The following is a 25,132-nucleotide window of genomic DNA, read 5'->3' as shown; positions in this document are numbered from 1 at the left end:
AGTCCCTTTCAGTCTCGGGCAATGCGTCATTCGTCATTTTGAAAGTGACTGTATATTCTCCCATTCGGCCATATAGCAAGAACAGAGCGGTAGTAAACTGCTCAGTGAGCTTCATCACCGGATAGTCAATCCTTATAAACTGTAAGGGTATCCATGCATTATGTTCGCACTCTGTAGGATAACCACGATCCTATGAGGATTCATACACGCGAAAGCCCTAAGGGAGAAAGATGATCGTCGGCGGGAAGTCATGGTAAGATAACACTAGTTTCACTGAAGTCAGCACCCAGCAAATAGTATTCAGTGTGTATAAGTATTGTATGCCATCTTCTGTATTAAACTTTGGTGCGAGAATCAGAAGATCGGTAGTAAGTAGAGCTGAAAAGGATTTCAGGAAGAGATAGGAGATGTAGTTCTTACCGCTAGAGTCGATCATCACATCACCGACATTTTAATTCTTTCAATGGTGCAGTTGATCATCTCTTGTGCATAATTTTGCCGGTGCCCATTTGTGTTCTCTCTCTTTTAAATAAAGGTCTTCCAGCCACATCTTTCATTGCTTCAAGTCGGCAAGTGCAATGACACAGAAATACTACCATGGCTTCAGACCGTGCCTGGTTGAAAGCGTATAAAAGTAGCTGGAAAAAGAAATATCTCCTGATAATTGGAAGAGATATCTTCTTTCTGAAGCGTACCAGCGGTACATCCACTGATATGCTGTTTCCTCCAAGGTCTTTCGTTAAACTACAACAATCCCATTTCTCTTGTTTCGACCATGCGTAGAATTATCGCTACCATCCTTGACTTTGCCAGAAAATCGTTTTTCTTTATTTCTTGATGGAACCATCCTTGTAAGAACGATATTGATCAAAACCAGATGGAGGATTAGTATATAACTGCTGTTTCCAATTTGCGACATTAGAGCCAAAAGCCGCTGTGGGTGAAAGTATGATACATGATCTGTGATGCAGAGTATTTTCACACGAGCTTCTTAACAAAGCTTCTCTGCTGATATGATACCTCCGAATTTCTAGCGGATGCCTTCGAGTTTCCTGTGTTATCTTTGTAATCAAATAGTCTGGAAGTATAGCAGCTGAGTAGCTGAACTGATCCGTAGTTATTGCACTTCTGCCCGATGCCCCCGGAGGTAACATTGGCAGACGGCGGACGAGTCCTGTAGGAAGAAAGACGTGTTAGTAGCATTCCATACCTTAAGACGATGATTTACTATAGACACTGAAACATACTGCGGCTGGTGCAGGACTTGCGCACATTACCGTCAGCCACTTCACAAATCTTTCCTCGACCGTGGCATAAAAGATTGCCAGCAGGACCCAGTTATCATACAGATTCGTGTTTGTCTCGGGCCAACCTAATCCATCTGATGCCCAGACGTCCGAGGATGTTTTCTATGTTGCCGTCGCTCCCCAGACAAGTTGACCTCTCCCTAACGATCTCCCCTTTCGAGTCCTTTTTGAACGCAATGGAATGTTTGCAGGCGGACCCTCGCTTTGCCCACACACAATTTCCACAGGAGCGACCGAACAGAGACATTGTGCGGCCATTGCCGGTCCAGGTGGGGGAAACGACGCAACGACAGCATGGCTTGCCCAGCTGCATCGCCTCTTTTGTATGGCACTAGGGGTTGATTGTCAACTGATAGCGAGCTGCAGGCCTGTATGTTGTTCTGAAGCATGATCGTCTAGTCAGTTGAGCTTGGAACGATCCATGGCAGTACTACTGCCGGGTTGGCCCACTCCAAGCACTCCTGTCTGGGTGGAAGACGAACAGCACGATTCACAAGATAACTCTCGCATACTGGGCCCGAGCTTCGAGACGGGAAACGGGGGTAAGCCTGGGATTGTTACAGCTTGATATTTGACCGCGAGTTCGGCTGTCAGGTTCCTCTATTGGAGGATTAACAGCAGTCCCAATGACAGAAAACGCCGTAGTACTCTGCCTGTATGTAAATTATAGCAAAGATGGTTTGATCTCATTTCAAAGCTATCCATCAAACGATACCACGGCTAAACTGATTCATAGAGGGATATGATGTGATCGTAAAGCAATAGACGAGGTGAACCATTCTCGAGGTAATCAACAGACATCAGGTCTTGGACCCAGGGCTGGGACCAATTACTACAAGACGTCTGAGCCAGGCTTTCAGAGAGGGCAGGTCGTACCAAGCCCTACTGAGTCGGCTAGGATACAGCCCTTGAGATAAGGCTTGAACTTCATTTCAAAATGGCTGCCAGAGTTTCAAAGAGGCGGAACGACGCATGGCTCTCATTCTGCACCCATTCTTTGTTCTGCTGCGCAGCATACCACATGCTACTTCGCGGTCTTCCTGTTGGAATTCGGTGTTATTGAACCAGTTCTTTTGTGCCTCGAAGCCCCAGGAACGTGGCTCGTACCACACATCTGGCCTGAGCTCGAGCAGACACAAATGCAAGCCATTCGCATGTCCCTTGTGGAGGGATATTATGGTAAACCCCATTGTTCGTCATCCGACGCTAACATACTCAAATACCACAAAGCAAGCAAAATTGTATGACGCGGCTCTCCCTCGCTTCCCTTTGAAGTCCATGGAATAGCATCAGAAAATTCTAAATTTCGGCGGTCAAGATGGCGGATGGATCTGTTACGCTCAGTTGTGTTCAGCTTTAAGATGCAAATAGTATAGTTTGACTCCAATGATTCTGTGATAGATAGCAGTAAGACAAGATGATTTTATACTGGGTCGCAATCATTGTATCGCACACGGTTGGGTTAGGGTTGTTAAGACGGTAGTAATGAACCGAATCGTCCAGTGACAAATCTAGCCCTAAGGTACAAGACCACTGGTCGCAAGTATATCTCCCTTAACACTATTAAATAATTCCTGGGCAGTGACGTAGTTGCCAGTGCAGCTGAATTCATGAATTAATGCTCCATTGTGTGGTCGACCGCCCAGTCAAGATCTCGGACGGCGTCGAGGACGCGTACTGCTGTGCATGTCTCCGTCGATAGACGGATCGGGTGGTACTTTCGACCCATATCTCGAAGTACCGAAGACCGGTCGGCGTTCCATTCTTCGTCAGTATAGTTGGACTTTGACAGTCAAATCGAGTAGATCCAGAATGGTGGTATTGATATAGTATGCCAGACACAGTGTACGTCGGCAACACAAATCTCAAGAAAGCTCAATAAAACAACGCAAGCAACGTTCATACGGGACATCCTTCTGTTGGCAGTGTCGACGCCATGTTCGGTAGCACGACTAACTGTCCACGACTCCAGATCCATACCTTTTAGTACATACCTTTGAGTACATCCCTATTCGACTGTCGGAGAAACCATGTCTCAAGCACCGTCAGTCCGTTGCCGATTTCCTTGTTGTAGTAAATAGCGGGATCGACCGGTTGTAAAGTAATAAGTTCAATGTACTCGCGGAACTCTGTTCGGGCCAACCCCAGCATCTTTCAGGGTTGATGACACATGGGTATTTCGGTACGGCCGAATATTTCGAGTCGTGGTAAAGGATTAATCTCCACCAGGTCGGTAGAGCCGGTCCTGCTAGAGACTCGCAGAGTAGCGAGGATTGCTCCTCAGCAGTATGGATTTCTCTACCGCAGTGACGCAAGCGATTCTGTCTGTCGTGAACATATAGTGAAGCTGCGGAGATTGCCGTCAAGCAAGAAAAATTCAAGAACATCACTGCCGGTGTATTCAAGAATATTGGTTCATAGAACTAAATTCTGTTTCGTCTGTGGGTGAGCCCTACTGCTGAACTCTAAGAAATGATGCGGACTGTGTATGGTATAAGATCAACCTTATACCAGACTGTGATATCAGCAGTCCCTCTGACAAGCTTCTCGACAGGTTCATATATGTGTTGGAGCCAGTGAAGACACCGTAGATATGTGAATATCCTTGGCAGAAAGCGTCCCTGGCTACGTTGTTGTTTGGGTAGCCTATACCCTTTTCAACAATCTGTAGTCTCTTTGGACGAGTTGTTAGATGCCACTACAAAGCACCAGTCTCTAAAACTGCTCCGACTTCGAAACATACCGAAAGAACCCCAAAATGACTATAAATCATAGGGCGTGAGTATCACAATATCGCAAGGGGTGACTCCCTCAACCCGGGGTAGCTCCACATGGAGGTTCAAGACGTAGATGATATGCATATTGTTGCCAAGAGAGTGTGCCCTTACTGGGTCTGACTACCTTCGATATTAATAAAGAGCATGTTGCTTCCAAACCGGTTGGCATTGTTGGTGCAGATCTGCTACTCCGGATCAAAAATCATCGGGACTGTTTGAATCTCACGATATCGAATCCTTTTATTTACGGCTGGTGTATGTTTCTGACATTCGGAGCGCCTTAGAGTTTCAAGTTGACGGCGTAGAACACTGTGCTGACAAGCCTTTTGAGTCCTTGTGCAGGTGTGATGACACATGTGCGTAGCAGCAGTTCAAAGCCAGTCACACTATCTGAAACGGACATGTCTCTGTGTATGTCAATGATGAGCACGAAATCCTTCACCCTTACACCAATGTCCTCGCTCATTTACTCTCGGTCCCTAATTTGCCCTGGCATTCCTCTCTCTGTTTGTGAATTGTGCATGACGTCCTCTATACTACTCATGTTCCTCGAATGCGGCCGTGGACATCAAAGCAATGCTTCTTTAGTCGCAAGATTGTCTTCGACACAGTTGTGTCCATTCCTGGCTTTTTGGATAATTATTCTTAATAAATCTTGACACATCTTCAGCTTCCAAGTATACTTGTAAAGTCGTTAGGTCAATTGCTGTGACGGCCGTGGGTGGCCAGGTCGACCTCACCAGACTGTGAGGTCTACAGCCCTCCTGCGAAGCTCCTCGACACCTTCATATATCGGAGCTCCATTGGCGCTTCGAAAGTATCATAGACGTCCATGACTTCTGCTATATCATTCCATGACGCATCATTGTTTCGATGGCTTGGATAGTTCGCTCTGGCTATTCATCAGTCTGGGGATATGCAAAAGTTCAGCATGAACATCGTACCCAAAGCAGAAATCCCTCGGACATAATACTTTAACCAGGCTTGATCGTATGTAATAGGAGTATTCGGGAGGTTGAGTTGCCCTTCCTGATCTCCATTGTCGACTGTTTGTGACTAGCAGACGGAGGTATTATAAGCTCGCGGAAATGCAGCAGACCAAGATTTAGGCTTTGGATCCGGTGCTGAGATAAACTCTTCTGCCATCTTTAGATGCTGGAGAAGTATGGATAAAATATTACATGAGATCCATCGTGGCTGTGTGGAATGGCTCGGAAACGGAATAGTTGGCTGCAGTGGGCCTTATGGAGGATGTTTTCGAACTTTGTTCTGCAAGCAAATGGGACATCTCGTAATAGCATCCCCGAGAAAATTCTAGCCTTTATATTTCACCTGCTCGTACAGGCTGTTGCAGGATGGAGGTTGGGGGTAATGGCATTTTTGTTCAGGGCGTCTGGAACAGTTGAAACGTTAGTTTTCAGAAGCCCTTTGCTCTCGTCCATCATAACGCTTGTCAATTTTAGATTTATAAACTCACAATAAAGTGCCTCTCGAATAGATGTCCCTATAGCCAAGCGATTGTAGTGAGAAGACGAGCGAGGTACCCTATTTCCCCTACCCCAATTGCTCGACCGCCGGCTTTGGTGAACCCCTTTCTGATCGAACATTCATTGCAATTGAGAAAGGAGGCACTATGCATTTTGCATATCTGCATGTCTTCTTCTGATATTGTTCGCACGGGTTGTCAGCTTCCAGCCCTCTTCGGGAAGGTGTACCCATTTATCATGCATCTGGTATTCGAAGACCAGCGGATCAAGCATAGAATAACTTCCTGTTATTGATCCAGATTAGGCCCGCTAAGAAGGTCGAATAACCATGCTGAAAAGGCGGTAGCATCGTTGTCTTGATCATTAGACTCCCAAGGATACCATGGCTAATCAACAGTTACAGATTAGCGTATACAGATGGTGAGTGGTACAACTTACCCATGTAGGCGAGTAGGCCTGCTTCCTAGAGAGGAAACGTGAACACTGGTTTTTGACCAGATCTGAATTTCGAATGTTCAATAGAGATACTGCCAAGGCTCCTTGTACCTGATCACGGTGTCCACTTCACGAAGAGAGCCGCCTTGGGGGCTTGATAGTATCAGTATGTAGGCATGTAAGAGCCTTTCCATACTCCGTCCCTAATGGGCTCCTGAGACAACGCTGGCGGTTAGCCATGGAATCGAGTACCTTATATAAGAAACCACTCACAGCCAACGACGCGTTGTTCCTACTAGTCATATAGAACTGACGGCGATAGGCCAGCTCCTCGCTGGTGGAAGACCGGCCCAACGCCAGTTCAGAGCACCCAGGCCTGACCGGAACCTAAGAGCTGTTCAGATTTAATAAGAAGCCGATTAAAAGAAGTGCATGGTAACTTACTTGTGCCCAATAGTGCTTCAAAATTGGGATTGCTCATGGCCAACGTATTCCACGTACAAGCGGTTATCGCGGCCGAGAGGTGCCTTACAAGTCGTACGGGGGCACAGATGTCTACAGTCGAGTATCAGCCAATCTCTGAGTTGGTACCGTTATATCCACAGATAATATGCATATTTAGACAAAAATGACGGCAGTGTTATTCAAGTTAGTTTCCATCGGATCACTCACTTAAAATACCTATACCCGATCTGAGCTAGAAGGAAACGGTCTAGGGTCCGAACGGCCGTAATAGTACTCGAGTCGCGGTTACTTGATAACCCTGCGCATGGTTTTAACGAGGCTCATTGTATCCGTAGGCCATCTGTTCTCTAAGAGGCAGTCGTAAGACGACCTAAGATACCATTTGAGGCACAGTGGCTAAGCGGACAGACATAGATCCTTTACCAAGACTGAGGGTGCTCGAGTATGTTAGAAAGAAGAAGGATCGGGGCGGGATGCGAGATCTTGAAGCAAAGAGCAGGTGATATAGTCTACTCATTATTTCACTACATGGCATAGACTGCAATATTCCTGGGTTACTTGATTAACTGAACCTGAAATATCATTCATGGCCGCGCTCATTCACGATATCAAGTCTGCTGAGCTTTGTCTACTGCAATCAAGCCACCTGAGGAATGGTTGGATTTCTCAAGTCTTTGAAAGGGAATAAAGCAAGAAATGGTTCAATGAAGACAGCCAAAAGGACGGGAAAAGAACCTACCAAGGAAAATAGAGAAAAGATGGAATGGAGGGGTATGCACCTGGTGGGGAAGGAGGGGGAATTCATTACCAATGCTTGGCCGCGTCTGGAGACATACAGCAGTAGTCGATGGAGATGTTGGAAGCAACGCAACAGGTCAAGAAGAACCAACTACAGATTTAGGCCATCGTTTTATTGGGGGAGAATTGGTCATGAGAAGTTTACAAGTCCCTCCATCAACAACTACTGCATGTACTACCGTCTAGAATGGCCTTGGAGGAGGTCATGGTCCACACCCATTGGACTACATGGCCTGGTTTAGTCAACATATTGCCGGCCTTCCCCCCTTGCTTCGCACACGGGTGACAGGGAAGCGTCTGCCAGATGGCTAGGAAAGGTCAACGCGCCAAATAAAAGTGTTGGAAGAATGCGCTAGTACCAGTAGCGATGCAAAGCGCAGTGGTAGCACGGATGCTGTCCGTGGAAGGTTGGTCAGCTTGCATATGAAGGTGACTACCTGTTAACTAGACATGGATAAACTCGCGATGTTGGAATTCACGGCGTCAAGTCTAATCCTCTAACCGCCATAGCTGAGGAGGATAGATGGGTAGAGGTGATCACAAAGTCTAGATCAATAAGTAGTATCGCCGAATTACAAGGTTTCTGCAAGAGTTGGTGTGACACGGTAGAAAGCGCCAAGCAACCCACTAGAGTCCACTCCCGTTGGATCAGTGGAGAACTGCTGTAGCTTCGGCGTTGAAAGATATCCTGTGTTAGTGTATGGTGGGCAAGCTCCAACATCCTCTGGGGCAACCATGTGTGCTACATAAAAAAGTCATGGAAGCGCTAACACGGGTCGTAACCGCCAGCCCACTCCTTCAGGCAATAAAGCTAGCATAAACAGTGTATCGAGGGTCTAACAGCTTGACTAAGTATGCAGTGAGGGTAAATCATGATGCAGTCCACTTGGGCGATGACTTTGTCAAGGTTGCGTTTCGAAGGCGAGCCGCCGCTAACCTCTAGTGTTGTGGTCCGCGTTAACGTCGAGCGAACCAAAAGGGACAATTACCCGAAAATTGGCGATTTGAGGAAGTATAATTAATTGTCGCCCATGGTGATAAAGTAGTCCTCATGTGGCGATTCGTGCTCAATGTGGGATTTGATGCAGAAACGGCGCCAGAGGATTCTTGTAAGTTGTTGGTTGTTGGGTATACTATGTTGGATTGAGGAGCAGAAAGCGCAATCACTAGTCGGCCAAGGTATAAGGAGGACGACAGAGAAAGATAGAAAACCACTTCCAGGTTCAAACATTACCGATCATTGTTCCCTTCTTCTGGCTGTCAAGCTCCCTGAGCTTCGTGAATCGGAGTAGAGTTGAAGATCAAGCCTTTGCTTTGACCGTAACGGTCGTTGTCTCTGCACCTTCACTGCGGCACTGTTGATTCTGGCCAAGAATTGCCACCAATCCTACCATTGGGTGAGTCTCTGCTCTGATTCGTGAAGTGCTCAGCTGCTGTTGCTCTTGTTGTTGCTTGACTGCTTGACTGCAGCCGCGCACTTTGGGGGGAGAGCGATGCACTAACCCCTTTGCGGCCTAAGGCGTGACACTGACCCTTGTGGTGAAAGATTACCGCCATCGGTATTGTATCGATACCGACGTGAACGTTATTACCTGTATTGCAGCGCCCGCCTGCCTTGCAACTCAACTTTATAACATAAATCTCACTCCGCGTCCTGATTTTCTCTCTTTCTTTTACTGAGGACCAGCGAGAGGTCAAGAAAAGAGGCTTCCTTAATATCTTCTCGTTCAAGAACGTCTGTCACAACGGCCCAACCCTCTCGCTCTGTGGTCTGACTCTTATGGTCTGCTCCATTGCATGACTCCTACTATACTGTCTACTTCCACGCACGTGTAAAGGTCAGGCGCGTGGTCGACATTGTCATCCGTTACTTGGTTTTATTTTTCTTCTGTGCTCAAGTCGACCTTGCTCATTCATTCACTTGTCTGGATATCTTGGTGCTTTCTTGAACTGTCGATCTTTTTTCGCCCAAGATGCCTTCTATCAAACCAACTCTCCACCCATTGCAGACCCCCCGGACTATGGTCTTTCCATCCGAGCTCCAGGAAGACTCAGGATCTTCCAGCCTTTCAGCAGGCAACGGAAGGGGGGATGAACCACTCTCGACACCTATCACACCTCCCGCGGCCTACACAGAGTTTCTCAAGAAGTTTCAGCCGATCTTATCCCCCATCACGGGGGAGCCTGACTTTTCCAAGATCCACACCCTGAGGGAAGGCCGCTCCACCACATCAAATTCTCCAACGTCCCAGCCCGCATCACGCCCAACCAGTGCAGTCAGCGGCACCTTCAGCTTCAATGGTGAATCGTCTAGATCCGCCGCCGCTTCACTGCCACCACCCACCCCGTACACAGCACCTCCAGTGCGAAGAGACCCGAGGAGCCTGCGGGCTTTACGTATCCCGCCGCCTCCCAGGTATTCACCGATTACTGAGGCTCCCAGGAGTGCACACACCCTCTATTCACCTTACTCTGCGTCTCCGTCGGACTGGAGAATGCGTTATTGGGACGGTCCGCACAGCGCCCTTCCCAGTGGCAGATTCAGCGTGCGGCATGTCATTACTCATACCATCACCTTCAAACGAACACAGCTCGAGGACCCTCCGAAGGGAAAGCGGAGAAAGCGTGAGGACTCTAATGAGCCTTAGAAATTCTAATGTCCGGTCTCATGAAAGTTTATTTTGGAAACGGTCAGGTGCACTAGCGCAGGCTTTCGGCGTTTGGTGTTGAGGAAGCTGCTTTTACTTAGGCTTAGCGATGATTAATTTGATTTCCTTGATCTTTTTGCAATGCGGGGTCTTCTCTACTATGTCCTTAGAAAATCGACATGTTGCCCTGGTGGCTGCCAATGCCTTGTCCTTCTTGCCCTCGGGAATGTAAATGATATCATGAATTATGCGATTACAAACTGTCTTTGGCCTTGGTCTGCTAGGCAAACATGAAGTTCCTTCGAAGCTCCCCTAATGCATTTTGAATTGTGTTGAGCATAACCGGATGTTCATACGAATGTCCAAGAACAACCATATCCGCCAGACGGTTTATCATAGGGCGAAACCCGCTTTGACCTGATGACTTGTACTGAATTGAATTTGAAGGCCCGAGCTCAAATGGCATCCCGATACCGATATATTGGCGTTGGAGTGTCGACCCGCCAGACCGGATCCAATATGAGGCCGTATAGGTTTACCAGATGCCCCGCTCGGGTTCATTCTCGTCTGTGGTGGTCACACGTGTTAGTCTAGCACCGATAACTACTGGCATCCTTCCACTTGTTTAGCTCTACCGCAGCCAGTCCCATGGCGAGATCCTTGGGTAGGATCGAGCAAAGCACGCCAGCGAGACCCGGGAATCTGGTAACGGCGGCGATTGGGCTTCCCTTCCGGAGGGACATGCGGCTGAGGGTGCTGGGAAGCCGCCAAAAGAAACAATCGGAAGCGATATCAGCGAAACAGGCGCGCTGACTTGCATCCTATCGTGTTTCTACCCTACCACCCGACGCAATGGACGAATTTCTCCGTGTTGTTGCCCAACTCGATGCACCATGGCTTCCCTGGTCAAGGATTAATCGGCAGCTTGGGGACTTAATACAGCGCAGACCCACCGAAGGCCAGTGGCACACCAATTCGAGTGTGATGAAAACCAGCTAGGAGGTCAAGAAGGTTGGAGTGGACGTTGGTTCGACAGTAGTTCAAAGTTGTTTCTGTTCGACGGTATCGTCTGTCCAGGGCGTATTGGTGGAATACAGCAGGTGTAATATTACCGGAATGTAATTTACACGATACAGCGCCAGCCCTACTCAGCCGTGATGAAAGGATTCAGGAAGCCTACTCTATCACTCCCCGTAAACTCTGCTTGCTGGGAAGCTGGAACTAACCGCCGGTTGACTTCATCCCAAGCACCCTCTGGTGGCTGATTATGTTTCGCCCCTGCAAATCAGCAGTCTACCCAACCTTTGGAGTCTCTCCACAATCGGCGACCGCGAAGCCAAGCGTGATCGTCCCCGGCCGTCTATCCGCCCTGATTGGTAGAGAAGACGCGCTGGACGTTTCATGTGTTCTGCAGAATGCACAGGTAGGGGGGCTACATTCTTCGGCGGGTGGCTCGAAGACGGTGGCTTCAGGATCCTGGTCCATGGAAGACTTCTCAAAGCAGATGTTTCATCCGATTACACTGTAGAGATTGCGCCGCAATCATGCCGCAGGTAACTTGTATGACCGTCTACATGTTGGACACTCACGGTGCCTATCGTACTCAAGTCCCAACAACACCGGAGTACCAACTTCACAGAGAACAAAGACGGAGGGGCTACACGACATTCCATTTTGACTTTTGCCCATCATTTTCCATCTCTAGCCCGCAATCCGTTGATTCCAACCATTGAGGGAAGGCAAAGGCAAAGGCAATGCCTGGAGAGAACCGGCGCTTGCTGAGTGTTGACCACAAAGGTCCGATCAGAGCCAATCAGCGACACCTGCAGGTAAGCGCCGGCGCTAGACTGTTTTTGGGCGAGAATGGAGACGTTCCCCTCCGACGGTCCGCCAACGGTTGATGATTGGCAGCGGGGCAGGAGAATGTGTGGGGACGACGGATGACGTGGGAAATGTGACGAACGGCGAACAACCTGCAAGTCGGCGCTACGCTCCTATTTTTGTCATCGGCATGTTGGGACGGTCTCTCTGTCCCTTGACTTTCTTTTCTTTTTTCTTTTTTCTTTTTGCTTTTTGCTTTTTTCAATTGCGATCCCACTTGTTGGATCCTTCAGAATTGTCCCAACCAATAGAATGTATGAGAATATCGCACTTGCTTATGTGGTCGGTTACCGCCGTCCAATGAGGTGCATCATCACACAATTAACCCTGCATTGCCGCCGTGATATCAACTATCGAAACTGGCGATAGGGATCGTCGCGCGTCGACCGTCCATGGAAGGATTCTATCCACTGGAATAAGCAACCAATCCGGCGCTACTGTTTAGTCCAGATCGCTGTGATGAATTTTGACCGGGGAGTCACTGCATCCTGGTCAGCCAATACCGAGATGTGAATGCCCCTCGACTGTGATGAAGGTCGACCAGACGGCGACCGACCAATGTCCAAGACGAAGGGACCGAGGGGAAGAGGGGAAGGCCATGCGTAGGAGGGGGAGGGGTAGACACCCCCTGTACATGCCGGCAGCACTAGGGCGTGTATTCCCTGCAGTCTTTCTATTTTCATCACAGACTAAGGAAGTTATTTTGGGCGATTCGTTTTCTGGAGGGCCGGGGGTGTTAGTGGTGGGTGTAGACCAGGGTGGATATTTTTGGTAACGCCCATCGCAAGGGGCTATATTTGGATACGGTTTTGATGGATGCTATATACAATAAATGTATCCTGTGCGGATGGCCATGAGGATGAAGATGTGATTATTGGAATGCGCGTAGCCCGTCCGTATGGAATCATAAGGCCAATGGGGGTGATTGCGTCTTGTGCAAGCTTCAAACTTTGCGCCCAGCCTACCAAAGTCAATATCATCGAACTGTCCTGAAAAGGTCCAACTGACTGGCACCCCCAACCAAACCCCTCCGTGGCTAGTGCCGGGTGACGATGGTAGAAACCAGGCAATGGTCAGTTCTCCTGCATATCGTTTGTTTTCTCCAAGCCCTAAGTCAGCATGCTAATTCTATGAATAGTACCGGTTGACGCCAAATAGCCCCTAGGTGGAGATCTCCCGGTTCACCATCTTCATCAAGTGCTTCAACTCGATATCACGGCGGCTATATCAAGCCAGCACTTGTGATAAGGGGTGCATCATTCCCACATCCACTGCAGATGAATTCGTTCCCCTCTCCGTGAACTCTTGCGGACATACCAATGAGATCGTGTCATTGTTTCTCCTGTATCAGATCCCCAGACTGATATGGCGTGGATGGTCCCGGCCGATGCTAAATTAAGCACTTCCCCTGCAGGACGGGGTTGACTCTGGATCGCATCACATTCTTGGCCCGGACTATGGTTGCATTCTCCCCACGGATTGCCGCTCACTTTGTGTGATATGCTTCTTGGACTCCACGTTGGATCATCGTGAATGGAGATTCTGGTCTTTTGTACGATACGGTATCATACCTGTAGGTGGGTTTTACCGTGACGAATTCGATCGAAGGGGTTTCCGGACAAGATGTCACAGGAGGTGGATATCTAGGGGTGGAAGACCTCTATCCTGTTTTCTCAAGGCATATTCTCAAGCCGCAGGTCATGACGTGGACGGGTATGGACGGAAGCTGATGTGGTGGGTTCATCGCCCCGTGACGGTCTATGATGCGGACATTGCTGACATGAGACGAATAGACGGGCCTCTCCGTTACATGTTTCTTGTTGGATGGATATGATCTGTTTTCATTTCCTGGCTAGAACCGGACCGATCATGGTGAGTGTGTCCAAGATGGTACTCCAAGTACAAGGGATGCTCTGGATAGAAGAGCGGATATGCCGGCTGCGCGTAGACAACAAACAAGCCAACAATGATGTCGTGCTGCCGCCGTGCCAAGAGACTATAAAACTATAATTAGAACCCACGATCGTCAGCCCCTCAACTAAGACGAGGTTTTCTCCTCCATTCCTCCCTGGAAGGACGAATAATAGCAGCAACAATAAGACTCTTTGCACTGCAAGGGAAAATTACCGTGGCGCTAAAACCCGACGTCCATCCCGTGATCCACCAGCGTTTCCCGCCCATTGTTCGTCCCTCCAAACCACTTCCTCCTCCTCCGATGTCTCGTCCATCTTCGCAGCCCGGCTGTTAGCCAGTCTGAGCGTCATCCTGCAAATCGAGTTTGTGTTATTCCTGATTCGGCAACCTACTTCCCTTTTTGCTTTTCTTTTCACCGGTCCCCTGTGATTTCGCTCCTATTACACCATGGCTCAAGCGCCGCCGTTCACCCCCGACAGCGAGTTTGCCGCCCTCGAGACGCCCCGCGTCCCGACGGGCAGCCTCTCCATCACGGCGTTAGCTCGCTTCGAATTCGAGGCCGGAAAGGCCAATGAGGGCACCAAGATCTTGATGATTGAGTGGGAGGACGATGATTTGACCCGATCCTCCGCTGGCGGCGCCTGGCATGTCTCCTGGGAAGGCAAGCAGGCTGTGCTGCCCGCTGACGAACGAACCAACGACCACACCCGTCGCGTATACTTCCTCCTCCCACCGCATGTCACCATCCCGCCGGTCGTCACCTTATCGTATGAACCCCCGACCGCGGAGTCGGCTGCCAAAAAACACTCCCTGCAGCTGAACCCCCTGCCAGCCATCTTCCCGCCCGAATTGGGCGCGGACGGGCGGTCCGCCGGCAAGAAGGGCGTCCTGCACACAATCTGGGGGAAGAAACGATTGCAGTCGCTGGACAAGGAGATCCGGGAGGAATGTCTCACCAACGCGGAGGGGATCGCCCTGCACATGGCGCTGCAGGAGAAGGAATGGATCGAGACGAATTTCGGAGTCGGATCGACTGCCGACTCGCAGAGGAACTCGGTTCAGAGTATTGCTGACCCGCGCTACCCCATGGGCCCGACCACGCCCGTCTCACCCAGTACCGGAGGCAAACTGGGAGAAAAGCTCAAGGGCCTGCGGCTACAGACGGGCCAGCGCGAGCTCTCTCCCAAGTCGGATGGTGGGTTGCCATCCTATCTCCATGCACGAGTACATTTCCACTAACACAGCCAGGAACGACAGCGGCCACAAATCATCTACTCTCCCCCATGTCCCCCGACGTCGCCGTGTCGTCCTTCACCTCTTTCCATACGATCCAGCAGCCGACGCCCAGGTCCGACGCGCCGGAACCCGTCCGGACGGTGGCGCATTACCCGCCGGAGTCGATCCAGGCGCAGCAGAGCCGCGACGAGAACAGCAACGGCTTCGCGTCGATGAGCACGATCGCGCGCACGTCCAGCGCCGACTCGGGCGAGGACCTCTTCGCCAAGGCGCTGAGTCCGCGGTCGCCCGACCTCCCGCGGAGTCCGTTTTCCTTTGCGCCGGAGCGGGTGATGTAGTGCAATTATGTTTTCGTTGGCTCTTTCATTCTCTTATGATTCCCCTACAGCGTGACGATCGTGAAACGAGACAGTATGTGTACATAGACAGATAGTAGTCGAGTAGAACTACTATGCGAGCACTTTTACAATGACCAAAATATCAACCAGCTTCCCAAGCCACACATACCTCCCTATAAACCCGGAAAGTAAAAGAACCACTACTCTCACACACCCTAGCCATCCATAACCACCATCACTACTACCACCACCTCACCCACCACACCCAACAGAACTCAATCAATTCCTCTTCTTAGCCGCCCCCTTGGCCTTCACCCCCGAACTAACCCCCTCCGCCTCCTCCCCAGAAGCAGCAGCCCCCTTCTTCCCCTGCATATCCTCGACCTCCTGCGCATCCTTCCGCTCCGCATACCACTGCCCGGCCTGCAAAACCAACACGCCGATCAACACCAACGCCAGGATAGTATTACTCGCCGCGAGCACCTTGAGCGAATCCTCGCGGCCCAGGATCTGGCCCTTGTCCTCGTCGTTACTGGCGAGGTCCTCCCCGTACTTGCCCGCGCTGACCAGCCGCAGCCCCTTGACGATGTTGGCGATGTACACCGTGATGCCGCACATGTACAGCACCAGCGACGCGCCGTCGAAGAGCATGTTGGACTCGGAGGGCTTGTACAGCTTGAGGATCAGCCCCAGCAGGCCCAGGAAGATCACGATGTGCAGAATGCGCGGGATCAGCGGCGGCGAGGCGTGCAGGAAGCGCAGGTGCGCTTCGAAGTAGTCATAGTGTGTCGGCGGTGTCGGGTGGTTGGACCATAGGATCGGGTAGTCGTAGGGGAGGAGCGAGAAGATGATTCCGAGGAAGAAGGCCGTTGCTGTGTTGCGTTCAGTTAGTTCGGGTTGCCTCCATACCCTCCAGGGTTATTGGGGTTATTTATTGGGGAGAACGTACGGCAGACGATCAGGAAGGTCGCGAAGGACCCGGTGCGGAAGGCCATTTTGCCTCTTTTTTTTCTCCTTTTAGTTTCTTTCTTTCTGGTTTGTTCCTGGTGGGGGATTGAGAGAAAGTGAAAGGAGGGTAAGATTGAGGGTGGTATTCCCGTATACGAGGAAGAAGCGGTGGTCGCTAATTTAATGCCGTTGCGGTTGCCAAGAAGAATGGGTTCCCAACAATTAAATCCCTCTCCGGCTTATCGGTTATCAAAGGGATTGCGATTCGAGGGGGTTTGATTTGGTAAGAGGCGTAATTAGTTCGTTATGATTAGGTTAGTTATGTTGCCTAGTTTATCGAGGTTTGATTGATATTCGTTGTCAGGTGATTGGGCCGTTCTACTGTGTATGGTATACTCTTCTGTTTTCTTCAGTTTGGTTGCCTCGGTTTATGTGAAGTTCGGTAATTGAGTTCTGAGTTACACTGTGAGGGATTTAGAAATTATGGGGTTAAGCTTATGTGGACTGGGGATTGTTGTGAGTTTGTTTCTTTTTTTTTAATTTATTTTACAAAGGTAATTGGAATCCTGATACCATTATCTGACACAAAGTACGGTGTATGTCTTGTCTGAACAGTCTATATAAACCCGAAGCCAATCTACGACTTAATAATCCCCAGGCACCGGGTTTCAGTCAACCCTCTCGTCATATACCACCGTATAGCAGTGGGGGACTTGTATATATAGATTGCTGGATAATGCTGCGGATGGGTTTAAAATAAAACTTACGCCATGAACGGCTTTAAAATAGAAGAAAGAGTATGCAAATAAAGGTATATACTTAGACCCTCAAACAAGGAAATCAGCATTTTGAGATTCTACACGAGACTACATTATCAAGCAAGTGCTATATCAATTTTAAGTCGAAATAGCAACTGTCTCCCCAATCCCTCTGCAGTGCAGACAAATTCTCGATCGATGGAACAGGAACATCACCAGCATAAGATGCAAGACTGTCGGGATTGTGTCAGACAGCAGGTATCGGGAAATATAACCTCCCATAGCTAGTTGCCTAGCTCTCTAACTTGGCCTTAAAAGAGTTGGTGTAACTTCGCTTTTCCCCTTCACAGACGGCCTTGAGAACTTCTAGTGTAGATATGCACGTTCGTGAAACTGGCGATGATGTTGAGGCACACATGTATTCCCCCGTTCTCAATCGAATATCTCAGAAGAACCTCTTTTTGCAACTAGCCACGCGTCGGAAAGCCTGGTATTTTTAGGAGGCCAACCGTAGACGTCAGGGTGGTGTACCTCCACAGCTACCTTCCACTTGGCCGCCGTGGCACGGTCAACCTGACCTCTGCCAAGCACAGTCATGTCCGAGCCCCAAAGAATCAACCAAGTTAGGCTCTTGATAGCTGTAGCATTTCCAAAGTATACCAAGGCAGGTTGGACATCTTCACTGCAATGGCTCTTGTTCTACCAAGAGCGGTCAAGATTCCTGAGACTCGTCATCGGTGGATATATTCGATAAGAATATCTGCGGCTGTGGTGGTGAAATAAGGTATAAGCGTGAGCTAATCTATTGCCCAGGACGGTTACCATGTGTGAGATAAGTGACTCCTATATGATGGTCCAGACCTGATTCGTGTGCGTTTGATGGCGGCAATTGCCAGATACCATGATTGAAGTACCAGACATACTAGACATGATCAAGCGGCTTTACAGACTACCGATGTTTTCATGTTTGGAAGCGCGACGTATCCTCAGAGGCGATTGTGGTCCGTTTGGTCTGGGCTAGGCCAAAGGTGAAGAACTGCGTGGATGTCCGATCAGTAGTGTCGTTGCTAATGAAGTTCCCACTCGTTATTCTGAGCCGAAAGGTACATCTCGTCGTTGGAAACGAACAAACTCAGAACTCGCCCTCTGCAAATTCTGCGATATTCATTATAAAGTCTTGCGGCATACGGAGCAGGAGTCTCCAAGTCGGAACTGATAGTGAAGACTGCCCTCATGACTTCATTTTATTTGTATAGACATAGTTGTGTACGCTTCTAACATCGATCAATCATTGTACAGTCGCGGATGCACCTTGGCTGTATGTATAGTAGTGCAGAACGACCAGGCTATATTCAAGTCTCCAGCCTATGGTAGGATCGGACACCTGTCGCAGAAAGACGGTTTGGTTGTAAGTTGAGATAACCCATATATGACATGGTTATCCTGTATGTACTCGGCTATTTGGTCTATAGACTTATGTCAAAGCTGTCCAGACCAACTAAGGTGTAGCGCTGAGCACTACCATGTTGCTATATAGCTTTGGTATGCTTCCCCTCATTGACCATGAACTTGCCTCTTATCTGGCCCAGATACGCCGAGACCAGTTATATTGAGATGCATCTTGCAGTTGACATTAGGCTGAATCAACCAGCTGTCAGAGAATTCGGATTCCATAAGGTGACTCTGAGTTGCGGCGCAAAACAATTCTTCGAGTCTAGGCTCCTGTGAGCGTCTGTCTCGAGTTAACCCCAGATAACCTTTGCTCGCCATGACCGAATATCAAAAGAATTCAAGTCAGGTGATAGGTAAGAGTACATGCATATCCAACGCATGTGCAGCCTTAAATTCTGGTCACATCAACGTGCCAATGTATCCCGCAACTGGCCCTTTAAGCAGCTTGTTGTCAAATGTAGTGTCCAATCGATCTCTCTTGAATATCTCTTAAAGTATACACTTCCCCAGTCAGGAAATACTTGTATTCGCGTTAGGGCGGGTAAGCTCCGAACAGCCTCGCAAATACATTTGTGACTTGTTGCAGGGCAATTGTAATGTTCTAGCCTGTTCTCACGGTCACCTTTCAGTAGACGCTGATACAGCTCCTTTGCCATGACTGAGAATGTTCTCCAATCTAGTACTTCGGTAGTTTCGTGTTGGTGTAGTCGAGGATCCAACATCTGACTTGATTATTGTCGGAGGAGACTTCGTGATGCAAAACAAGCACAATACTCACACACAATAGACCGTGACGGAAGCCAATCTTGAATGCTGTACCTCAATGGCCACAACGGTGTGTATAAACAGCCGTGTGCAATTCTCCTCAGCTCACCTTACCCAGTTTGAAGGGCTGATTAGATTCCCCTGACGGGCTTGGTGCACATATTGGGCTCGGTGTTGGTTTGGGCGCACTGTATCCTCAACCTTAACTGCTATCGGCAAGGTTTATAGCTCCTAGACTACTTGCTGATACAGTTCCAGGGGGATAATTGACTGCCCCGCGTAGTAACGGCGGGAGAGTTTGATTAGCGACTGCTGAGATAGATGCTTTAGTGGATACTCCAGACTCGACACAGCGGCAGAAGATTAAATTATAGAATAGCGAGTGATAAATGGATCTCAAAGGGGTCGATACCATAGCTCAAGTAGCTTTTCCCAGTACATCGAGTTTCTGACTTGAGTAGCCAGTGGCAAGTCGTGGAAGCGAATGGGTTCGCCCATATTGAGATACCTGGCAGTGTCCTCCAAACCCCTGGTCTCTGTATTAGAGCCCAGAAGCGAATCACCAAGATATTTGTTAATTATCCACGGATATGGTTTAACCAGCTCTTCACCAATCATTGCATGGTTTCCATTGGAGACTATAAACAAATATCGCCATTCATGACGTCGAGACTTTTCGAGGCCTTGATGACGTGAAAAAGCCCCTAAAGAGTGGTCTTAGCAGGTAGATCCACGGTCAGTGGTACCATCCTTCTAGTCATGCTTTCCCATATATGGAATCTCGTTTTAGATGTCGGTGGGCATTTTCATGGGAATACCACACGCAGTACCAACCAGAAGGGTGAACCGAACATTCTCGAAACCGAGTTCGATATAAGCTGCAATTTTGGCACCGCTCGCAATTCGGACATCAACCGGGTGGGCTAATATAACATGACATTCTCCGACACGGCCGAATTTGCCTGATAGTCGTCTTCGATTATCTTTATAATCAACCGTGCATGGACGTTCTCCATGTATACTTAGAGTTTAGATTGTTTGAGCAACTCTCTCGCCGTAGTAAAGAATGATTTCACCAGTATTGTTCTAAGCAGTTGGCGCCCAGGGTAGCTTTCTCGGCTCATATGACGTAGATAGTTTGTTTCCATACTAGAGGTTCGATATGAATGATGGATATTAAACCTTTGAAACGTATTTAATGGCAACTGCTTCAGAAGAGAGTAAGAACTACTTACAGTCCGTCTTTCTTCAGGGAAGGTCGACTGAGCGTCTGCAAACAATCCCTTATACCAGGCTATTATCGAGGCCGTTAACAACCAGTTCGCAATCAGTTAAGTCTGTGTATTAGGCCAATTGCTCAGAAACTGTTTCGAAAGTACTTACCAATTTCTTCGTCAATCACCTTTTGACTCACAACCCCCCCTCCCTTCTCCCGACGGGTTGGCCGCACTGTCGACCTGTGGGTTCACGAAGTCGGCCGACTGCATCGTAGGATATGCTGATAATATGTTGTCTGTACACGATCAATGATTGGCAGCTTCAAATAATCGAAGTTTCAGATGCTGAGCATATACTCACAAGAGGATGGGGGTAGGGAGGGGAGAGCTTCGTGAAGGGATTCATTGGGTGGTATACATATAGACACCCCTTCGACGACTAAGCACACCGCTGACCACACCATGTCCACGATGCGTCAAGATCCAGCTCATCAGCCCGACTTCCACCATTCTGTGTTGGTCAACTTGACAATGCATCAGTGACACTGCCTGTTCAACCGGATTGATGGAACAACTCCAGACAAAATTGCTGAATATAAATCAATGCTCGAACGCTGATTCAACCGTTCGACAGCCACCGTACCAAGCATGTAGGGATAGACCAGTGATCCTTTATGGACGTGACTAGTTTCTCTCCACATTGTTAAGGAGGCCTTGGAGACATCGTACTAAGTGTAAACCGTTCAGCCCACCATAGGGGAACAGTTAGCCACTATGGTTTGTTAATAGTGCGGAGCTTAGGGCACATGTTCAATAATGCAAACATTCCGCTGGAGTGGTCATGTTGAAATGACCATGGTCCGGTCTCTATGACTGGACAGCACTACTTGGCAGAGCGCATAAAGTCCCAGGCCATAACACGCTACCATGTGTGCGTTCCATTAAGCATGCTTTGGGTCAACAGTTGGAAATAACACCAGTGACAGGTACTGTAAACAGAGGCCGTTGTTTGTCGGTATCACACAGAGAATGTCCACCATCCGAGAAGATATAGGCATAAAACCGACCGACCAACGTTCTTCTCAGCCAGCTTACCAGCTGATATCTTCCGATGTGAAAAATCTACTTGCCCACGCTGTTTTTCATTTCTTTTTACCATCCCCATAGTCTGTTCTGGTTGGGAAAAGAGGAAGCCTTAACGGGCCATCGGGTCGACGCTCGAGGATGTCTGATCTATCCCGACATGAGCAAAGAGCCTTATAACGCACGGAACGATCAAAGTCCCCACTTCCGACAATTGGGAACCGCTGAAAGTCTGGACCTTTGGGCAATACTGAATGCCGGGTTGTCTCTTCCAAATCTGTTTCTCGGCTACTTGTGCCCGATATGGTGACATTATTATAACGCGATGAGCACCTCTGTTCACAAGGCTTCGGGCCAGTGCTACTCCAAGCCTGACTTCCCAGGTGTGAGAGATCCTCTTTGTAACACCTTCAATATGCGCAAGATGAAGGAAGTAAGATAGGCCTGGCAGAGTCCAGGTCTTATTACCCAGTCGGACCACCAGGGGGTTTTCCGGGTGTATCTCAACGTCTATGCGGGGCATATTGAAGGGTCGTACTTGGTTGTCATAGTAAGAGGTGATATGCACTTTAAATCAAATCGTTGGATAACGCAGAAATGCGTACAAGCCCTATTATTCGCCGCCTGATCTTCCCAGCGTTAGGCGTAGCACAAGTACCCAGGTCGCGTTCGCACAGACATCCTCGATGTCTATCAGGGGTGAAGAAAAGGATAAAAGTGGAATATTGCAGTGTTTCCATATACCAAGCCATCGTACTTAGCCAATGCGTTATGGGCAGCTCCACACATTACCTATCAGGGTAGAAGCATAGCCCGTTCGGCCAAGCTTCCAAGCCTCGATGACCATGTTGTTCGCCCGGCTGGGACTGATCGTAATGTATGACTTGACTGTCGTTCCGGGAATCTCTATCAATCCTCGTTTATCGATGGGGGCCGCGGCTCATATTCTGATAGATGTGCTGAATTTGAGGGCGATTGCCGCATTTCATATCAAAGTCCACAGTCATTTTCTTTTCATTGGTAGACGAGCAAATGACCTAAGCACTTCGACATCCAGCTCGAGGCGAGACCCTAAATCTCTTCCTAGTGCAATTTGAGTACCGAATAGTTCCCCAAATGTGATCACGATTGAAGTTCAATGAGAAATTTTGCGCCATCCGGTATCTTTCCTGATGGCCCAGTCCAAAATATATCCATCAATCTCCACTAGGCTTAACTGTAACCCCAACTCTGCATGTCATTCCACTCACCAAAGCTCATGGTCAATCTCCTTGAGACAAGTAGCCTGATAGTTGGGATTTGCATGTTTTGATATGACTTGCATATCGATTTATGTGAGACAAACACCGCAAAAGGTTTCATCCACAGAAAATGGCGATAGAGGGACTTGGGGGCAGCTTTCTGAACAGCAGCAATAAATGGGTGGTTTGATTGTTCTATGATATATGCCCGTAACGGAAATAGTTGAATATACTGGGATGCTCGTATCAGGTGTAGATCCACTTTATCTGGTGATGGAGTTCGCAGGCTAGCCTGTTTGCATATCTATACCGTTGGTGAGTCCACAGTAAAGATGACTGGCGACAGGTTCTCAGGCGCGGTCTCGAATAGCTGTCAAATTTGTATACCGGCCAGGAGATCTCTAGCTCTGTTGGCCAGCAGTTGTATTCTGCTGGTATCAAATTCCGGCCAACAGATAAAATCGATTCGGACGATGGTTAAGCGGGCGGTTTTAAGACATCAAGATAATTGTAATGGCTTCTCAGCCGACGGACCGTCGCTCCATGACCATCTCCTGGGCCAAGTGACAGTCACTCCTTGCTGTTTTCTCATTTTGCTCATCTTAATAGCGCACAGAAAATAGTTCTAAAGCTGCCGATACCCAATTAATCCGCCCTCGGACTACCCCTATCATATGAGACCTACTGATGCCAGCCACCTCCAGTGCGAGTCAGCACCTAGAGAAGGCTGACCAACACAGTCAGTCTCAAGGTCCTATTCATCGAGCCGAGCCACCCGTTCTCGAGTCAACCGGATGTTGATCCTGGCCGCTCGTAACGTCTGCTGATATCCGGCAGGATACACCATTTCTGCGCTATCGTCAGAACTAATCACAGGCGCGTGAGCGAGATAAAGCGACTATTCATATATTTTCTTCCCGGGTATAGACGAGGGTTCGCACATATATTCTTGGAATACCATGGCTCACCATAGTCCACATACTTGAATATCGGTCCTAATGTTGTTGTGGACCTACCGGCCATAGTCATGCTGTCTCCCCGATATCTCCTCGAAAAGACGCTTCTTGGCAGCTGCAACGTAAATGGCGGATCAACCTGAGCACGGCGTAGCTGAGCTCTAATTTCCTGTCCTATGGAAAAGCTCTGCCCCCGGTTGAAATGATAGCCACCATTCGTCTCATTCCGCTGTTGGAATCTCATAGATGTCTGTTGAGCGGTTCGTGCCACTGCACCAAGTATACCAAACCCCAGGACAATTCCTGGATGGTCAAGTTCTTCATCTGTTGCGTCGGCAGCGCCACTCAGGGCCAGGACTCGATGAAGAACACACTAAAGCCGAAGGAGCTGGCTAGTTTGGAATGGGAGTCCAGCGGGGGCGTCAATATGAAATCGAAAATGCCGCCTGACTGGATCTCCTTTCTGGTATCAAGCTTGAACAACATGAACATTCCTTCGCCGTTCATTACGCTTGAGGAAAAATTGCAGGTGATAAAACCGGGGACTTGGTTGACTTGGTGAAGTCACTACTGCTGCTGTTCTGTATGGTGTTCTGTATGGTGTTCTTGTTGCTATTGTTGTTGCAGGTGCTGTTATGCCCACCGCAATGGAGGCAACTGCAGCAGCACCAACAGCCAATATCCCCCTTTATCTGGTTCAGCATTCATTGCTTCCCAGTGGCTAAATACGTTTGTCTAACATAGCAAGCCACTATTCGGTACACCCCGGCAAATGACGTTTATTTGCTCAAGGTATAGATGAGATATGAGTGCCTTGTCTAGCTTCAGAATTGTTAGCTTTGCTTTCTGCTCATATTAAACATATACACCTACGACAAAGTGCCTCTCGAGGGACCAATTGACCAGTGCTATTTTTGAAGCGATCAAGTTGTTCAGCTGCTCAATATTAACCTAACCATGGTCAAGATCGCGAGTCAAGTCCTTGCTCAAACCGTGGGCACGGCAAGAGGATCTAGAGAAAAGAGCATGGACGGCCGGATTGCTGTGAGCTCTTGTGGGAGTGGATTTGAACAGTGTACCGACGTCGATGTTTTCGGTCATAATGTATGCAGGGCCTTGGGGCGATGAAATTGGTATTTTGTAGTGATGGTTAGGGCTTTGTAAGGAATGCACCTTTCTTTCCTTCGTGAGGGAGGATTAGGTCTTGCTGAGAGATGATTCTCATAGCAAGAGGCTGTGGATCTCTCAGCTAGGGTACTATGAGATGACTTTTGACTAGAGTTCAGAGCTGGTATGGCCACGATAGCTATGATTGATAAAGGTCATATGGACAATGTGCATACTTGGGTGGATGATGTGGTATGAAGAATAGTGGGAGTTGGATCCTACGGCACACGTTATATAGACAGAAAATACCATTAACTTA

The 25,132-nt window shown here is 48.7% G+C and overlaps 7 protein-coding genes across 7 annotated transcripts; 5 read left to right on the top strand and 2 right to left on the bottom strand.

Annotated features, from left to right (window-relative positions):
* Positions 1-1,392: 1,392 nt before the first annotated feature.
* Positions 1,393-1,927, bottom strand: BDV37DRAFT_243965 (uncharacterized protein). The gene has a single exon (XM_032081485.1). The coding sequence runs from the start codon at positions 1,694-1,696 to the stop codon at positions 1,448-1,450; it is 249 nt and encodes an 82-aa protein (XP_031943397.1). The 5' UTR covers positions 1,697-1,927; the 3' UTR covers positions 1,393-1,447.
* An 86-nt stretch (positions 1,928-2,013) lies between these two features.
* On the top strand, positions 2,014-3,083 carry BDV37DRAFT_243964 (uncharacterized protein). Its single transcript, XM_032081484.1, has one exon. It carries the CDS (start codon positions 2,280-2,282, stop codon positions 2,592-2,594), a length of 315 nt encoding a protein of 104 aa, XP_031943396.1. The 5' UTR covers positions 2,014-2,279; the 3' UTR covers positions 2,595-3,083.
* Positions 3,084-4,959: 1,876 nt separating this feature from the next.
* Positions 4,960-5,568, top strand: BDV37DRAFT_243962 (uncharacterized protein; the record flags this gene model as incomplete). The annotated part of the gene is made up of 1 exon (XM_032081483.1): positions 4,960-5,568. Exon 1 carries the CDS (start codon positions 5,291-5,293, stop codon positions 5,564-5,566), a length of 276 nt encoding a protein of 91 aa, XP_031943395.1. The 5' UTR covers positions 4,960-5,290.
* A 3,588-nt stretch (positions 5,569-9,156) lies between these two features.
* On the top strand, positions 9,157-10,114 carry BDV37DRAFT_73594 (uncharacterized protein). Its single transcript, XM_032091142.1, has one exon. The coding sequence runs from the start codon at positions 9,243-9,245 to the stop codon at positions 9,915-9,917; it is 675 nt and encodes a 224-aa protein (XP_031943394.1). The 5' UTR covers positions 9,157-9,242; the 3' UTR covers positions 9,918-10,114.
* Positions 10,115-11,631: 1,517 nt separating this feature from the next.
* BDV37DRAFT_73586 (uncharacterized protein) lies at positions 11,632-12,167 on the top strand. Its single transcript, XM_032091141.1, has one exon. It carries the CDS (start codon positions 11,818-11,820, stop codon positions 12,100-12,102), a length of 285 nt encoding a protein of 94 aa, XP_031943393.1. The 5' UTR covers positions 11,632-11,817; the 3' UTR covers positions 12,103-12,167.
* Positions 12,168-13,984: 1,817 nt separating this feature from the next.
* Positions 13,985-15,426, top strand: BDV37DRAFT_73600 (uncharacterized protein). Its single transcript, XM_032091143.1, has 2 exons — positions 13,985-14,907; positions 14,970-15,426. Exons 1-2 carry the CDS (start codon positions 14,160-14,162, stop codon positions 15,284-15,286), a joined length of 1,065 nt encoding a protein of 354 aa, XP_031943392.1. The 5' UTR covers positions 13,985-14,159; the 3' UTR covers positions 15,287-15,426.
* Positions 15,427-15,565: 139 nt separating this feature from the next.
* BDV37DRAFT_281314 (putative secretory component protein shr3) lies at positions 15,566-16,281 on the bottom strand (the record flags this gene model as incomplete). The annotated part of the gene is made up of 2 exons (XM_032086794.1): positions 15,566-16,158; positions 16,236-16,281. The coding sequence occupies 2 exons, from the start codon at positions 16,279-16,281 to the stop codon at positions 15,566-15,568; spliced, it is 639 nt and encodes a 212-aa protein (XP_031943391.1).
* Positions 16,282-25,132: the final 8,851 nt, after the last annotated feature.

This window comes from Aspergillus pseudonomiae (genome assembly GCF_009193645.1).
Source record: "Aspergillus pseudonomiae strain CBS 119388 unplaced genomic scaffold BDV37scaffold_19, whole genome shotgun sequence".
Taxonomy (NCBI): Eukaryota; Fungi; Ascomycota; class Eurotiomycetes; order Eurotiales; family Aspergillaceae; genus Aspergillus; species Aspergillus pseudonomiae.
Note: the sequence above shows the minus strand (reverse complement) of the source record. Positions and strands in the feature narration are given on the sequence as shown.